The sequence below is a fragment of the Loxodonta africana genome, chromosome 12, assembly GCF_030014295.1.
Source record: "Loxodonta africana isolate mLoxAfr1 chromosome 12, mLoxAfr1.hap2, whole genome shotgun sequence".
In the NCBI taxonomy this organism is placed as follows: Eukaryota; Metazoa; Chordata; class Mammalia; order Proboscidea; family Elephantidae; genus Loxodonta; species Loxodonta africana.
The window spans coordinates 66,096,712-66,114,796 of record NC_087353.1 but is presented as its reverse complement, the minus strand read 5'-3'; the positions used below and the strand labels follow the sequence as shown (position 1 = coordinate 66,114,796).

The 18,085-nt window shown below is 41.4% G+C and overlaps 1 protein-coding gene across 2 annotated transcripts in view; it reads left to right on the top strand.

Moving 5' to 3' along the window:
* The first annotated feature begins 1,448 nt into the window (after positions 1 to 1,448).
* The window catches only part of GSPT1 (G1 to S phase transition 1), a 40,718-nt gene continuing 24,081 nt past the window's right edge, over positions 1,449 to 18,085 (top strand). Inside the window, exon 1 of one of the 2 annotated variants that reach the window (XM_010597300.3) lies at positions 1,449 to 1,516. Coding sequence is in view for 1 of the 2 variants with exons in the window: in XM_003417717.4 (XP_003417765.2) it covers positions 1,841 to 2,204 (364 nt within the window). In the remaining variant the exon portion in view is untranslated. Of the gene's footprint in view, positions 1,517 to 1,628; positions 2,205 to 18,085 lie in introns of those variants that run through there. The other variant, XM_003417717.4, reaches the window with a different exon arrangement.

Below are 18,085 nucleotides of genomic sequence, written 5' to 3'. Positions count from 1 at the left end.
TGATTTGTTAATGTTTTTATTCTCAGATGTTCGCTTGCAGATGTTCAATGTCATTTACAAAGACAAAAGGCAATAATAATGAAAACTTAAAAAAAAAAAGTATTCGACTTATGTCAGAACCAACCTATGTGGAAAGGGAACACCATCTAAATTCAGGACTACCTGTATTTCATTAGGCTGAGTTCTCCTTTATGTTTAAAATACAGGTGTTTAAAAATAAACCTGAGATCTGGATCCAGATTTTCAACCTTAACCTAAGGAAGTTAAGAAACACCTATTCTCTGTGTGTGTCCACTCCTTTACTCTGTAATTACAAGCAGGTTAGTTGCACTGTCTAGACTCCTTGTAGAAAAATATCAACAACATTATGTTTTTCTGTCTTGGGCTCCACACAGGCGAATTGCATAAAGTTTAATAGGTACTCACGGCAACATTGTTTTCCTACCTCATGCAAAAGCCAGTTAACACCGAGCGATTCTGACTCATAGCCGCCCTATAGTACAGAGCAGAACTGCCCCGTAGGGTTTCCAATGAGGGGGTGGTGGATTTGAACTGCCAACGTTTTGGTTTGCAGCCGAGTTCTTAACCACTGTGCCACCAGGACTCTTATTTCATGCAGATGAATCTAAATGGGAATTTTTTGCTTTTAAATGCAACTAAGTGTGAAATGCCAATATAAAGTATTACCTGAACACAAATCAGACCATTCAAAAGGAAACCACTCACCTAATGGCACACAAGAAAGTTGAACGCACCAAAATACAGATGGATACCTCACTGGTTATGGGAATCCTGTGTTTTTTTGTGTGTGTGTGTGAGGAGAGGGAAGGGATGGCAAAGTTTGGCTGAAGAATTTAAATGACTAGTCAAACAGACTGTGAGTCACTCTAAGTCTCCAGCAGAGGCTGGGCCCTGAGCACTTTATGAGCACCACTGCAGAGCGTTGTAGTCTCACGGTTTTATTGCCTCTTCCACCAAAGGAATAATATAAAACGAATGACGCTTTGCGGCGGCTTTGAAATGTAGGGCAAATTCTGGCTGTGGGTGGGAGAAGAGAGATGGAGAGAAAGAACGAGGTAAGGAGAAACGGGTAGAGAATGCAGGAAGACTGGTGAAAGGAAAGGAATTTTCAGGAGTTCAGAGTACATTTTCCACTTTAAAGCTGTTGCCCGTTTTCCCGCATCCTGTGCCTAACATGACACAGCGGTCCACTCCCGGGGGCTGAAAGACCCGCGGTCCTCCCCGCAAAGCCGCGGCGCGCCAGGGCCTGCCCCTGCCCCCACCCGGTGACAGGTGGGGCAGCCGAGCAGCTCCCAGACCTCCGCCTTCTCGCGCTGCCTGCCGGGAGCTGGAGCCGCTTCCGGTTGCGCCCGGACTCCGAACTCCGACTCCCATAGGCCTCCGGGAAAACCGCAGCGGGGTCGCGCGGGCCCTGCCGGAACTCGTAGTTCCGCCTTCTGCCGCGCTTCATAGACGGGAACAGGAGCGGACAGGGCCGAGAACTACCGAGGCGAAGGTACGGGTGGCGGCGAGGGGTCAATCCATGCCGGGCGTGGGGTTGGCGGTGAGGCAGTCGGAGGTGGTTGGGGTTGGGTGGGAGGAGATCCGCTCGCACACACGAGGAGGAGGGTAGCGCCGCCGCCGCTGTCGCCGCCGTCGTCGTCGCGAGTGCCGAGTCGGAATTGGAGCTGCCACCGCGGCGACGCTGGGGATTGTGTCGCTAGCCCCTGGCCCTTCTGCCTCGCTGCCTTCCCTCGGTCAGCGCGGCCTTCTCCTTCCCGGCCCGTCGCCCCCGCCTCCATTTCCCGCCCTCTATTCACCACACACGGCCCCCCCGATCATGGATCCGGGCAGTGGTGGCGGCGGCGGCGGCGGTGGCGGCGGCGGCGGCGGCAGCGGCAGCAGCGGCAGCAGCAGCAGCGACTCGGCACCCGACTGCTGGGACCAGGCGGACGTGGAAGCCCCCGGGTCGGGCCCGTGTGTCGGCAGCGCCTCCTTGGCGGCGGCAGCTGAGGCCCAGCGTGAACAGCTCAGCGCGGCCTTCAGCCGGCAACTCAACGTCAACGCCAAACCCTTCGTGCCCAACGTCCACGCCGCCGAGTTCGTGCCGTCTTTCCTGCGGGGCCCGGCTCAGCCACCGCCACCCCCATCGGGCGCCGCCGCCAATAACCACGGAGCCGGCAGCGGCGCAGGAGGCCCTTCGGGTAAAGGGCCGGGACGCGGGGCAGTCCCGGGGTCGCGGGAGGGCGGGAACAGTTGGCCCGGGGCCCGGAGCCCACATGGGGTGGGGGTAGGGCTGAGACCCGGCGGTGCGCCTCTGAGCGTCCCGGGGACGCGCGGCAGAGGGGCCTGGCCGGCACGTGGGCGCTGACAGCGGCGCCGGGAGCCGGCCGCCCTGGGTGGGGCGGCCCTGAGCCCGGGGAACCGGCCTGTCTAGGGTCGCCACAGCTGTGGGCTAGACGGGGAAGGAGGCTGTGGGCCAAGGAGACGCAGTGGGGCCGAAGGCCCGCCCTTTCCCCTGGGGCCACAGTTACCTTTTAGACATTGGAGCCGTGTGGGACGGCGAGGGGACCGCGGCCGTTCGGTGCCACGAGGCCCAGAGGTGAACAGATGGAGCAAGGAGTCAGTCGGGAGGGCGTTGAGAGATCTGAGGAGTTGGGGAGGACAAATGCTCGAGTTTTCCTTTCCCCTTAGGCGTAGCTGAGCGTTTCACTTGCTGCATTTTCTATTATTAAAACTGTAATTACGTTTTAAATATCAATGGCACAGAACCATCCTGAAGGAATCCCAAGATGCATTGCAGTCTTGTGATCGGGCAGAAACTGTTGGCTATCAATACAAAGATTTTTTTAACCTTTAGCATATGTTATGCTTATATAGTTCTTAAGGTGTCACAAAGCTAGGGTTCCTCACTTAATATTAATGTGTGATAGGAAAGTGCATTGATTTGTGTGCCCTTTTTCTAAGTGGGGTTTAGACTAACGGGGTTGTCCTTTGTCAGTGACATGTTTAGAACTTTCATTGCTTTAAAGTAGATGACCTTATTTAGGTTGCTCTGTATAACTCAACTCTGTCTGTATCCTCGTGTCAGTAATCTACTCTGTTTCTTCAGACACTTGAGCATTTGTTGTAACTTAATAGTTGTCATGTGCCTTTCTGGCCATAGCTAATAGAAATACTTTCTATGATTTCAATTTAAGTTTGGTCTTTAAAAATCTTACTGTGTTTAGGTGCTGCGCTTTCAGCTTCTGATTTGGAAGGAATGTCAAATCAGTATTCTCATTTAATGATGCTTATTTTGGAAACTGTCAGAATTGGTTTAAAAAAGGAGAAAGGCTGTAATGTCCTTTCGTTATTTAGCCGTGCATGGAGGGCTGGATCATAGTTTCCCAGCTCTTTGTAAGTGAGGACAGATCGTTGATTTCTTCCTTTAAAGTTCTCTATTGTAGTATCTCTTAGGTAAGTGGATTTCATAAAAGGGCTCTAGGAGTTTAGTTTCTTTGGAAACTCTTGCTGCAGTTTGCTCTCTAGAGGCAAAAGGGTATGGTTTGGAGAAATAGTTTTGCTATGTATGTGAGTAAACAGTTTTTAGCAGCACATAGTTTGGATTTGGTTGTTTTACTGATTCGTATTTCTTTTACTTGTGGTGGGTGGTGGTTTTCTTTTTGAACAGAGAAGCTTAGCTTTTATTTGTTTGCTTAGATGAAACTTTGGCTACCTAAACTAGTGCAGTTTAAGGCTCCGAAAAGTGCCTTTTTCCCCATACCTTATCTTGCAAATTCCTCTAATCTAGATGTTGTCTTTCTTGGCCCTCCTTCGTTACTCTGGAGCCACCAGCATCACTCTGATTAGTCTTAGGACTTAATTTACAGTCTGTCTAGGCATCAGCCATAGTCATCAAGGGATAACCCATCCACAGAGCGGTGGTCTGGAATGGTTACTGCTGAGTGACTAGGCATTACCTCTTACGCAGGAGGGCTGTTTTTTTCTGTTCCTGATTTTTGCAAATTTGTGGTTTTAATCCTAATCCTTTTCTTTGACACTACTAGAAGATGGAGATATAAAAATGTCTAGAGAAGTGGTTGTCAGAAAAGCCCTACATTATGGCCAACTTTTTAAAATCGGAAACCTGTTTTGGTGCTCCTGACATTAGAAGCTGCTTCTATAAAATGTCAATTGATATTAAAAACTGTGTTGTACTAGGATGTCTGTTTGGAAAAGAATGGATTTTCTAAACTGAAGTCCAGAGTTATATGAGACTGTTGGATTATATGTTCTAGCCCGTAAAATGCCACCATCAGAGAACTATGCTTGGAAGAAGCAGGGAAAAAATTGGAAATAACACCTAGATTGGAACTTTCAAGGTGAGGGGACCATAAAGTTTGCAAGTTTTTTTTGTTTTTTTTTTTTTTTAAGTGAGGAAATGAACAATAGGGTTTCCATGTTTCTATTTGTTCTTAAGCCATAGCTGAAACTTGTGATGGGTGTGTTTTTAAACTAGATATCAAGAAAGTTCTTGAAGGAGCCTAGAGATAAAAGTGCTAGAATGACTTTTAAAATATGTCCATCTAGGGTGAGTATCTGTCGTTTCTCCTAAAAAGTAGTTGATTAGTTTGTCTGCTTTCTTTTTGAAATACCTTCAGTGCTGCCATCAGCAACCAGTAGAGGAGGGTGCTTTCGTACAAAGTGTCGTTCCCCTCTACTGGAAGGTCCTGGTTATGCCTGTCTCCGGCTATCTCAAGTCAGAACTTTGAATTCAGTGTTGTTCTTAGATCTTTTTGAAAAATTAAGAATACAGATTTCCAAAGAAATGGTTATGTAGCACCCATTTAAGTGTTAATGTAGTTTTCTACAGATCCAAATCATTTATAGCCCAAGGGATTCTCTTTGAAATAGAGGCTCTGAAATTAATGAAAATGTAGAACACAAGGCTTACAAGAATAAACATTTTCCATGATAGAATGTACTTATTTTGAATTCCTAAGATGAGCTCAGTATTATTTATTGTTAGATGAACTGAGGTTTAGCTATGTTAAATAGGCAGGGTTACTTGGACTTTGAGAGTAGACACAGCTTCTGAAGTAAAGGTGCAGTGTTCTTTCTAACATCCCACCCTCATTGCCCCTCAAAACTCTGTCTTTAAAAAATGAGTTACATGGGGCAGGGGCCTGGGGACCATGGTTTCAGGGGACTTCTAGGTCAATTGGCATGACAAAGTTTATTAAAATGTTCTGCATTCCACTTCGGTGAGTGGTGTCTGGGGTCTTTAAAGCCAGTGAGTGGCCTTCTAAGATGCGTCAGTTGGTCCCAACCCACCGGGAGCAAAGGAGAATGAAGAACACCAAAAACACAAGGAAAATATTAGCCCAAGAGATAGAAGGGGCCACATAAACCAGAGACTGCATTGGCCTGAGACCAGAAGAATTAGATGGTCCAGCTACCACTAAGGACCACCACCTGACAGGGAACACTACAGAGAGTCTCTGACGGAGCAGGAGAAAAGTGAGGTGCAGAACTCAAATTCACATAAAAAGACCTGATTTCATGGTCTGACTGAGACTGGAGGAACCCAAGTCGACGTGGCCCCTGGGCTCTCTGTTAACCCAAAACTAAAACCATTTCTGAAGCCAACTCTTCAGACAAAGATTAGACTGGACTATAAGACATAAAATGATACTTGTGAGGAGTATGCTTCTTAGTTCAGGTAGATACATGAGACTAAATGGGCAGCTCCTGTCTGGAGGTGAGATGAGAAGGTAGAAACAGACAGGAACTGGTTGAATGGACATGGGAAATTTGGGCTGGAAAGGAGTGTGCTGTCCCATTATAGAGAGAGCAACTAGGGTCACATAACAATGTGTGTATAAATTTTTGTATGAGAAACTAACTTGAGCTGTAAACTTTTACTTAAAGCACAATTTAAAAAAATGTTTTATATGAACCTGCTCTGCTCTGTGAAAGAAAGGCCTGGCAATCTGCTTCTGTAAAGATAACAGCCAAGAAAACCCTGTGAAGGAGTTCTACTCTGTAACACATTGGGTCACCATGGCTTGGAATTGACTCTGTGGCAAGAGGTTTGGGTTGTTTGTTTAATGTTAATATCCTATATAACCATAGTACAATTATCCAAACTAGAAAATGGACATTGATGTCGTTAAACTGCGGACCTTATTTGAATTTAGAGAAAAAGAAAAAAAAAAGTTGGCATACCATAAAATTCACCCTTTTAAAGTGCGCAGTTACGTGGTTCACAAAGTTATGCCACTGACATCATTTGGTGGATGCTTTTTAATCACTGAATATTCTTAAAAGTGAGCTTCTCAGGGCCATCAGGGTAGAGAATATCCATAATGAAAGTAATGGTTGTTTTCTCCTTATGTCTCTTTCACTTTATTATTATGGTAAATGCTACCTGTCGAGGACTATGATAGGTAAGGTTCTTGATTTTTCCTTTCCTGCCTTGATTTACTGATTATTAGATTTTGATTCTTGTTTCGTGATGCTACATGTTTGGTTTGAGCAGTGAGCACAGGAAACAAGTGAAGGCCTCAGCTAGTGCTGTGGTGAGCAGTTGTTTAATACAGAAATTTTGATTGGGAAGAAAGGTAGTAACTCTTTGGAGCAGGTTTTATTGAATACTTTTGGTACAAGCTTATTGCATTCTTTTGTTTTTTATTTTTCACCCTTTCTGGAATTGTATTGCATGAGAAGACAGCAGTTAAATCAGGGTGAGTTAGGGGTATTTAGGGAAATATTGTAGAGGACAAAGTTTAAGCCTTGTTTGGTTTGGTGAGAGTAAATGTCTTCCATTGTTAAAATCATATTGTCTTTCTGGTTGAAGAGAAAGATTTGATACCCTTTTGGGGTGAGTTAGCAGTATTAGAATGAATTTTTTGAGAGGTGAATCTCTGGTTTTCCTCAGATATACGCATTGAGCCGTTAATTAATTAAAAAAACATTTGCCTGCCTACAAAATGCAGGATGCTGTGCTAGGGACTTACGGTGACACCAAGATGAATAAACTGTTATTATCCAAGAGTTTAGGACGGGAAATAGAGCAAATATCCATTTTACTCTAATGGAAGACAAAATATAGTAAGAGCCATAAGAAGGTTTTCCAAAGTTGAGAGGAGGAGGGATTGTTCACAGGTTCTCTTAGGTAAATATTGCAGTCTTATCACCCTAATCATAAAGCTATAAATATGTCTGTTTTCTGCTAAGTTTCATAAGGTGTTACTTCAGTAAGTTTCGTACTGTGTTTTTGTTTTTATGATTAAGTTTTTTTTAATTGAGATATAATTCACGTTATCATAAAATTCACCCTACTTGTGTTTCAATATTTTTATTTACTTGCTAGGAATTTGTTAAAGTAGAGCACCAGTTATATTTTTACATTACTTTTCTCTTTCATATAAAACAGTGGTGAATTTGGTTGTCATGATTCTGGCTAGTACATCTTTCAGGCGTATTAGCTCAGAATTTGATCATTACATCTGTGGTTCTAAAAAAATCTTTGGAAAGCAAGAATCTGGTCCATTGGTTGATACTTCTGGATTGTTCTGAGGTCCTGAAACTCAGTATTTAGTTGTCAGTTGTTGATTCCTACCAAGGCTCCTTAAAACGTTTTGTCTTTTTTTTTTTTTTTTTGATAGATTTTAACAAAGCTTGGCTGGACTGTAGATGTATTTGGTCTTTTCATGAATGGCTTTGAACTGAGGAAAACTAGTTGTTACAGTATGCCAAATCCAATCACTTCCCCATCACGATTCTACTTTCCAAGTGAGAGGAGTACTTAGCAAGGATTTTCGGTTCTAGTTGCTATGGAGTTGACTTCGACTCATGGTGACCCCATGTGTGTCGGAGTAGAACTGTATTCCATGGGGTTTTCTTTTTTTTTTCTTTTTTAATTTTTGTGGTTGCTGAGAATATACACAGCAAAACATACGCCAGTTCTGCGGTTTCTACATGTACAATTCAGTGACATTGATTACAATCTCTGAGTTGTGCAGCCATTCTCACCTTCCTTTTCGGAGTTGTTCCTCCTGCATTAATATGAACTCACCGCCCCCTAAGGTTCCTATCTAATCTTTCCAGTTGCTGTTGTCAGTTTGATCTCACATAGATAGATCTTAAAAGAGTGTAATGCTCAAGGCAGATATTCTTTACCAGTTAAACTAAACTGTTGCTTGGTTTTAAGAAGATTTCAGGGGATGTTTTTGGTTTAAGGGTTAAAAACTATCTCAGGGCAGTAGTTTCAGGGGTTCATCCAGACTCCATAGCTCCAAAAAGTCTAGAGTTGATGAACTATGAAATTCTGTTCTACATTTTCCCCCTTTTGATCAGATTTTTTTCCTATAGCGCCTTTGATCAAAATGTTTCCTAATGGAAGCCAGATACCATCCAGTTCTTCTGGTCTCACTGCAGAGGAGACAGCTGTTTGTGGAGCTCCATAGAGTTTTCAGTGGCTGAATTTTGGGAAGTAGATTTATTATTACTGAGTGGACTCAACCTCCAGCCTTTCAGTTAACAGCCAGTTGCTTTACTGTTTGCACCACCCAGGGACTCCTAGCAAGGTTTATCTGAGCATCTTATCACTAATCTATATCCTAGCCTAAAAGCAGTGATGCCAAATTCCAAGCCACATTCCAGCTAGGTGATTGTATGTCACTTCACTTGGGGGGAAGGTACATACCTTAGAATGTCACTGGGGCAATTTTTCCTATTTCTTGGTTAATTATTTCTATAGAACTCCAGTGTGCTACTAAGTCACCTGAATCTGTTACCCTTTGGGTGGTCGATTTTGGTAGCAGAAGGATGTTTTCTGTTATTTTTGTACCTTATTGGGGCTGTCTGAAATGGTTTTGGTTTATGTATTTTAAATTTATCTCTAATTGTTTTTAAAGTAGATGGGATATAAATCATAACTAAGACTGTCTCAGAGTTGTTTGAAAAACTAAGTGGAATGTTGTTACTTTACAGATAGTTCAATTAGGTTGGTACGTGATTGAATAAATAGTTTCATAGAACATGAAGGCTGGAAATGACCCTAGCGGTAATACAATCTCCTCATTTTTGGATTAAGAAACTGAAGCCTAGAGATCCTAAGTGAATGCTTAAGGTTACTTGCAGAGTTAATGATACAGTTGAGTCTAGAATCCACATTTGTCAACTGCTAGTTTAGTGCTCTTTCTGCCACACCATGCTGTTTAATAATGGAAATAAGGGAACTACAATGAGTGCCACAACCGACGTGAATTTTCTGAGAGTGGCCCTGGAATTTGCCTTTCTTATGTTTCATTAAAGTTTTTTTTTTTTTTTTATGGGTTCTGAAATACTTATAGTAATAATAAATTTACTGAGTAATTGGCACATCTTACCATTTAATGGCTTGAGGTAAAGGTACTGTTAATTCATTTTACAGGTGAGAAAATCAAGGTTCAGAAAGGTTAAATAACTTACTAAGGGCACATCCATTAACAAATGCATGTGTTAGGCTTAGAATCTAATCCAGTTTCAAAGATTATTTTTCTAGTAGTAAGTACGCTACTCCTTTGCTTGTGATTTGGTATTAAAAGATCTTTTTGATTGAAACACCTTTTTCAGAAACTGGACCCATGAGTTTGGACTACAGTATTGTCTCCATTTTCTATCTTATTGAAATAAGCCATTGTCATAAGTCACTCTTAGAAAATGATGACACAAAATACCTTAAACAGCTGTTTGCCACTGTAACATTGTGCTTTCTTATTTTTAATGTGTTAAGCAATTAAGGCTAAAACCACTGATTTTTCTATGTGTTCTGCAGACTTCTTTATCTGGTATCTGCTTTTACTGTTTTCCAGTATTTGTCTATGGGAGAAAAATAGCTCAGCATGCAATTTTGGTGAGACTGTATGGTCACCTGAGTGTTAGAAAATTTTCGTTCCTTTCTCAAGCTATATTTTTAACGTCTCTTGAATACAGTGTTTCCCTAACCCTTTTTAGAAAGTTGGCACATACAGAATTGTTTTAACTCTATTGGGCCTTGATGGAAATGGAGTGGATGTATACATAGAAGTTAAAAAAAAAAAAAAAACCCAAATCCGCTGCTATTGAGTCAATTCTGACTCATAGCGACCCTATAGGACAGAGTAGAACTGCCCCATAGGATTTCCAAGGAGTAGCTGGTGGCCTTGCACTGCTGACCTTTGGTTAGCAGCTGAGCTTTTAACCACTGCAACACCAGGGCTCAAGATAGAACTTGCCAAACCAAATGAAACCGATTGCCATCAAGTCGGTTCCGACCATTAGCGACCCTATAGGACAGAGTAGAGCTGCCCCCATAGGGTTTCCAAGGAGTGGCTGGTGGATTCGAACTGACAACCTTTTGGTTAGTAGCTGTAGCTCATAACCACTGCACTGCTAGATCTCCAGATAGAAGTTAGGGATGGAGAAAAAAGTGAAGTGATAAGACTACAAGGAACTAGTGACGTATGAAAAAAAAACTAAATGCTAAAGTTAATTCAGTAAAAGTCAATGGTGCGTTTACTCAGTACAACACACTGTGCTAAGCTGTGGAGGCAACACAGAGTAGAGAAAAAAATCGCCATATTCCAGAAAACCGCAGTAATTCTGGGAGTCTGTAATCTCCTAGGGAATGAAAACTAAGGCATGTATTTGGACACCTATTATTGAAAGAGTCACATCCTTGAGTTCAGAGAGGATGGTAGGGTAGATATATAGTCAGATAGAAGTGGAAAATCAGGTAAGGGAGGTTAGTACTACTGTTAAGGAGAACCAATAAAGGGAGGCTACACATGTCTGTCAGTTTGTCGTACTGTGGGCGCTTGTGTGTTGCTGTGATGCTGGAAGCTGTGCCACCGGTATTCAGATACCAGCAGGGTCACCCACAGAGGACAGGTTTCAGCTGAGCTTCCAGACTAAGACAGACTAGGAAGAAGGACTCGGCAGTCTACTTCTGAAAAGCATTAGCCAGTGAAAACCTTATAAATAGCAGCAGAACATTGTTTGATATAGTGCTGGAAGATGAGCCCCCCTAGGTTGGAAGGCACTCGAAAGATGACTGGGGTAGAGCTGCCTCCTCAAAGTAGAGTCGACCTTAATGACGTGGATGGAGTAAAGCTTTCGGGACCTTCATTTGCTGATGTGGCATGACTCAAAATGAGAAGAAACAGCTGCAAACATCCATTAATAATTGGAACCTGGAATGTACGAAGTATGAATCTAGGAAAATTGGAAATCGTCAAAAATGAAATGGAATGCATACACATCGATATCCTAGGCATTAGTGAGCTGAAATGGACTGGTATTGGCCATTTTGAATTGGACAATCATATAGTCTACTACGCTGGGAATGACAACTCGAAGAGGAATGGTATTGCGTTCATTGTCAAAAAGAACGTTTCAAGATCTATCCTGAAGTACAACGCTGTCAGTGATAGGATAATATCCATACGCCTACAAGGAAGACCATTTAATACAACTATCATTCAAATTCACACACCAACCACTAGGGCCAAAGATGAAGAAATAGAAGATTTTTTTCAGCTGCTGCAGCCTGAAATTGATCGAACATGCAATCAAGATGCATTGATAATTACTGGCGATTGGAATGCGAAAGCTGGAAACGAAGAAGGATCAGTAGTTGGAAAATATGGCCTTGGTGTTAGAAACAATGCTGGAGATCGAATGATAGAATTTTGCAAGATCAACGACTTCTTCATTGCAAACACCTTCTTTCACCAACATAAACGGCGACTATACACGTGGACCTCGCCAGATGAAACACACAGAAATCAAATTGACTACATCTGTGGAAAGAGACAATGGAAAAGCTCAATATCATCAGTCAGAACAAGGCCAGGGGCCGACTGTGGAACAGGCCATCAATTGCTCATATGCAAGTTCAAGCTGGAAGTGAAGAAAATCAGAGCAAGTCCACGAGAGCCAAAATATGACCTTGAGTATATCCCACCTGAATTTAGAGACCATCTGAAGAATAGATTTGACGCATTGAACACTAGTGACCGAAGACCAGACGAGTTGTGGAATGACATCAAGGACATCATCCATGAGGAAAGCAAGAGGTCACTGAAAAGACAGGAAAGAAAGAAAAGACCAAGATGGATGTCAGCGGGGACTCTGAAACTTGCTCTTGAGCGTCGAGCAGCTAAAGCAAAAGGAAGAATTGATGAAGTAAAAGAACTGAACAGAAGATATCAAAGGGCCTCTCGAGAAGACAAAGTAAAGTATTATAATGACATGTGCAAAGAGCTGGAGATGGAAAACCAAAAGGGAAGAACACGCTCAGCGTTTCTCAAGCCGAAAGAACTGAAGAAAAAATTCAAGCCTCGAGTTGCAATAGTGAAGGATTCCATGGGAAAAATATTAAATGATGCAGGAAGCATCAAAAGAAGATGGAAGGAATATACAGAGTCATTATACCAAAAAGAATTAGTCGATATTCACTCATTTCAAGAGGTGGCATATGATCAGTAACCGATGGTACTGAAGGAAGAAGTCCAAGCTCCTCTGAAGGCACTGGCGAAAAACAAGGCTCCAGAAATTGATGGAATATCAATTGAGGTCTCAACAAGCAGATGCAGCGCTGGAGGTGCTCACTCGTCTATGCCAAGAAATATGGATGACAGCTTCCTGGCCAACTGACTGGAAGAGATCCATATTTATGCCTATTCCCAAGAAAGGTGATCCAGCCGAATGTGGAAATTATAGAACAATATCATTAATATCACACGCAAGCAAAATTTTGCTGGAGATCATTCAAAAACGGCTGCAGCAGTATACTGACAGGGAACTCCCAGAAATCCTGGCGGTTTCAGAAGAGGACGTTGAACCAGGGATATCATTGCTGATGTCAGATGGATCCTGGCTGAAAGCAGAGAATACCAGAAGGATGTTTACCTGTGTTTTATTGACTATGCAAAGGCATTTGACTGTGTGGATCATAACAAACAATCCGAGAAGCTGGACTGTATGAAGAAGAACGCAGCATCAGGATTGGAGGAAGGCTCATTAACAACCTGCGTTGTGCATATGACACAACCTGGATTGCTGAAAGTGAAGAGGGCTTGAAGCACTTACTAATGAAAATCAAAGACCACAGCCTTCAGTATGGATTACACCTCAACATAAAGAAAAATAAAGAGAACAAAAATCCTCACGACTGGACCAATGAGCAACATCATGATAAACAGAGAAAAGATCGAAGTTGTCAAGGATTTCATTTCACTTGGATCCACAATCAGTAGCCATGGAAGAAGCAGTCAAATCAAAAGACACATTGCATTGGGTAAATCTGCTGCAAAGGACCTCTTCAAAGTGTTGAAGAGCAAAGATGTCACCTTGAAGACTAAGGTGTGTCTGACCCAAGCCATGGTATTTTCAATCACATCGTATGCATGTGAAAGCTGGACAATGAATAAGGAAGACCGAAGAAGAGTTGATGCCTTTGAATTGTGGTGTCGGTGAAGAATATTGAATATATCATGGACTGCCAAAAGAACGAACAAATCTGTCTTGGAAGAAGTACAACCAGAATGCTCCTCAGAAGCAAGGATGGTGAGACTGCATCTTACATACTTTGGACATGTTGTCGGGAGGGATCAGTCCCTGGAGAAGGACATCACGCTTGGCAGAGTACAGGGTCAGCGGAAAAGAGGAAGACCCTTAACGAGGTGGATTGGCACAGTGGCTGCAACAATAAGCTCAAGCATAGCGACAATGATTTTAAGGATGGCGCAGGACTGGGCAGTGTTTCGTTCTGTTGTGCATAGGGTCGCTATGAGTCGGAACCGACTTGATGGCACCTGAAAACAGCAGTAACAACTGTGTGTCCAGTATGGTAGCCACTAGCCACATGTGGCTATTTAAATTAATTAAAATGAAATACAATTTAAAAATTCAGTTCTTTGGACATAATAGCTACATTTTAGGTGCTTACTTAGCTACATGTGGTTAGTGACTATGATATTAGACAGCACAGATAAAGAACATTTTTGTCATTGGAGAAACTTGGACAGAATGTTACATGTATTTTTCACTTCTGAGCAATGTAAGTCACTTATGAAACACTGAAGTTTTTGTTTTTTTCTTTAACGAACATCACTTAACTAATGACGTATTTTTAGCTAGGGTGGTTATTTTAAACTTTTTTTTGCTGTTCAGTGTGTGAACAGGGACTAAAAGTTATTTTTATATCTAAACCAGTATAAACTCAGATTGCTGCTTTATGAAATACATGGATTAAGCATTTTTGAAGAACTACCCAAACATTTTTGTTTAAAACTTGTTACTTGAATCTAAACACAACCTTCATTACCTGCTGTGTGTATAGCCTTGACTGACTGGTATTGATGAGCTGGCAAATTAAGATTTGATCCATGATCAAATCTCTCTTTTTTATTTAAAAAAATTTTTTTAAAAATTGAGGTGAAATCCACGTACCATAAATTAACCATTTTAAAGTGAACAGTTCCATGGTAATTGATACAATCTTAATGTTGTACAACTACCACCTCTATCTAGTTTCAAAACATTTTCATCGTGAAAAAGGAAACCCCAATACCCATTAAGCAGTCATTCCCCCATTTTTCCCTTTCCCTAGCCCCTGGCAACCATCAGTCTACTTTCTGTCTCTATGGATTTACCTATTCTGGATATATCTGGTGGCACAATGGTTAAGGCCTACGGCTGCTAACCAAAAGATCGGCAGTTCGAATCCACCAGGAGCTCCTTGGAAACCCTATGGGGCATTTATACTCTGTCCTATAGGGTTGCTATCAGTTGGAATCGACTCTACAGCAACGGGTTTGGATATATCTTACAAGTTGGAATCATACAATATGTGACCTTTTGTGTCTGGGTCTTTTTTTCCCAAAATTTATTTAGTTGTTGAGAATATACACAGTAAAACATACACCAGTTTAACAGTTTCTACATGTACAATTTAGTGACAAGGATTACATTCTTTGAGTTGTGCAGCCATTCTCACCCTCTTTTTCTGAGTTGTTTTCTCTCATTAACAAACTCACTGTCCCCTAATGTTCCTATCTAATCTTTCCAGCTGCTGTTTTCAGTTTAATGCCATATAGATAGTTCTTTAAAGAGCATAATCCTCAAGACATAATTTCCTTACTAGTTAAGCTAAACTGGTGTTCCATTTTAAGATGACTTCAGGGGATGTTTTTGGTTTAAGGTTTAAAGATTATCTCAGGGCAGTAGTTTCAGGGGTTCATCCATCCTCCGTGGCTCCAGAAGGTAGAGTCCATGAGACTTTGAAATTCTGTTCTGCATTTTCGTCCTTTTCATCAGGATTCTTCTATGGAATCTTAGATCAAAATGTTCATTAATGATAATCGGCCAGGCACCATCCAGTTCCTTTAGTCTTACGTCTAAGGAGGCAGTTGTTCATGGGTACAATTAGCCACATAACATATTCCATTTCTTCCTCCTATTCCTGATTCTCCTCCTTCCGTTGTTGCTCCAGGTGAATAGAGACCAATTGTTGTGTCTTAGATGGCCACTTTGAAGCCTTTAAGACCCCAGGCACTATGCAAGGAACTAGGAGAGAGAACAGAAGCACTAAACACATTATTAGGCCAGTTGACTGGGATGTCCTATGGAACCATGCATGAGGTGTTTGCTTGTACATAAGAAGCCTCAGCAGCTTCTCTTTTTTTTTTTTTGGTCATTGTAGTAAATATATCACACAACTTTTGCCAGTTCAGCTTTTTACAGGTGTACAACTTATTGACAGCAATTAACAGTAATCAGCTATGCAACCTTTAATCACTGTGATTTCTTCATCACCATTAACCCCCCCTTTTTCCCCTTCCTGCAACCACTGGTAGCCACTAATAAACTTTGGTGTCTGTACATTTACTTTTTCTTGTCTTTTTTATAAGTGAGGTCATACAATATTTGTCCTTTTGTGATTGGCTTATTTTGCTCAGCATAATGTCTTCAAGTTCCATCCATACTGTAGCATGTATCAGGACTTTCTTTCTCCTGGCTTAGTAGTAGTCCATTGTATGTATATATGTACTGCATTTTGTTTATCCATTCATCTGTTGATGGGCATTTAGGTTGTTTCCACCTTTTGACTACTGTGAATAGAGTTGCAATGAACATTGATGTACAAGTCTCTGAGTCTCCGTTTTCAAGTCTTTTGGGTATATACCTAGGAGTGGAATTGCTGGGTCATATGGTAGTTCTATTTTTAGTTTTTTGAGGAACCGCAACAGTGTTTTCCACAAGACTGTACCATTTTGCGTTCCCACCAGCAATGGATAAGGGTACCCCACATCCTCACCAACGTTCATTATTATTATTATTTTTTTAATCTTAGCCATCCTAATGGGACTGAAATGGTATCTCATGGTTTTGATTTGCATCTGTCTGATGTCTGATGACACTGAGCATCTTTTCATGTGTTTGGTGGTGATTTGAATGTCCTCTTTGGTGAAATGTCTATTCAAGCTCTTTGCCCATTTTATGATCGGGTTAGTTGTCTTTTTGTTGTTGTCAAAGTTTTATATATATATATTATTAGATTTTTGTCAAATATTTGGTTTCCAAAGATTTTCTCCTAGTTGGTAGCTTGCCTTTTCACTTTTTTGGTAAAAGTCTTTTGATGAACAAAAGCTTTTAATTTTCATGAGGTCCCATTTATTTTGTCTTTTGCTATTTGTGTTTTTGTTATTAGATAATCCATCGTTGAAAGGCAGGCCTGACTTATAAAAATTTTAATGTTCTAGTTTGCACGTTTAGGTCCTTGATCCATTTTGAGTTTGTTTTTATGTGAGGCATGGATCCTGTTTCATTTTTCTGCATGTGGAAATCCAGTTTTCCCAGCATCATTTATTGAAGACACTCTCCTTTCACCATTGAATGGACTTAGTTTTAGCACCCTTGTCAAAAATCAGTTGACCACAGGTGTGTAGGTTTATTTCTGGACTCTCAATTCTGTTCTCTTGGTCTATGTGTCTATTGTTATATCAGTAGCAGGCTCTTTTGATTACTGTAGCTGTATAGTATGTTTTGAATTTCTTTTTGTGTATGGTGTGAGTGGATCCTGTTTGATTTTTCTGCATGTGAAAATCCAATTTTCCAGTGTCTGGCTTCTCTCGCTTTGATCAAATATTAATAATTTCAAGACCCACATCATCATAGCTAGTGCTGTTGCCTGATTATCTTCTGGTGCAATCTTTTCACTTCTTGTTTTAAAGCTGGTGATGGTGTACCTAGTATCACAGCTAGTTCGGTAATCTTCCTTTACCATAAACTATAGTACTAGATTCTCCTTTTAAGTTTGGGTGTGGCACTTGTAATCACTGGTACTCTTGACGGCTTTACCACTTACTAGAATTGTTCCTTTTTTGAATACTCAATAAGTGTGAGCTTCTGAACCTGGAGATAACATTGGAAAACATGAAACCGTAATTTTATTCCTCGAGAGATTTTCCAACTTCTCTTTACTAGCATATGTGAATTGTGAATTGCAAAAATCAAACCCTAATGGTGGTCTATTTTCTAACCATGACCTGAGCTTAGTAAAATTCTAAGCACAGGCTCGTCAGTACCCAGTAAAACCTAGCTGTCGTTTGCATTATGGATAATAGCTGACTAGAATGAACAAGCAAAGGTTGTTCGTGCATGTGTGAGGACTGGGTTCAACTATATTGAGCAGTTTAAAAAAACATCTTGTTATACCTGTGATTTTCCTGGTTTACTGTTTCAAAAACATCGATTCACAGAGGTCACCAGCATTGCCATTTGGTTTATAATGAGATCAGTGGCCTGAATGTTTCACAGAAAGATTTTTTTCCACCACGGAGAAACTATGGTCTTATCATGGGCCTGTTAATATCATTGTCAGCATGTGTATATTAATCATTTCATTGCTTTTGGTTCTTGATGCTACCTCTGGCTCTGTAAGCTTTATAATATTAAGACAAACATAAATGTAGGACGTTTTTAAAAATAAAACTATGACCAAGTTTTCATTATGCTACATTATGGTCTTATGACATACGTCACTGTCCTGAGAAGTGCCTTATAACTTTAT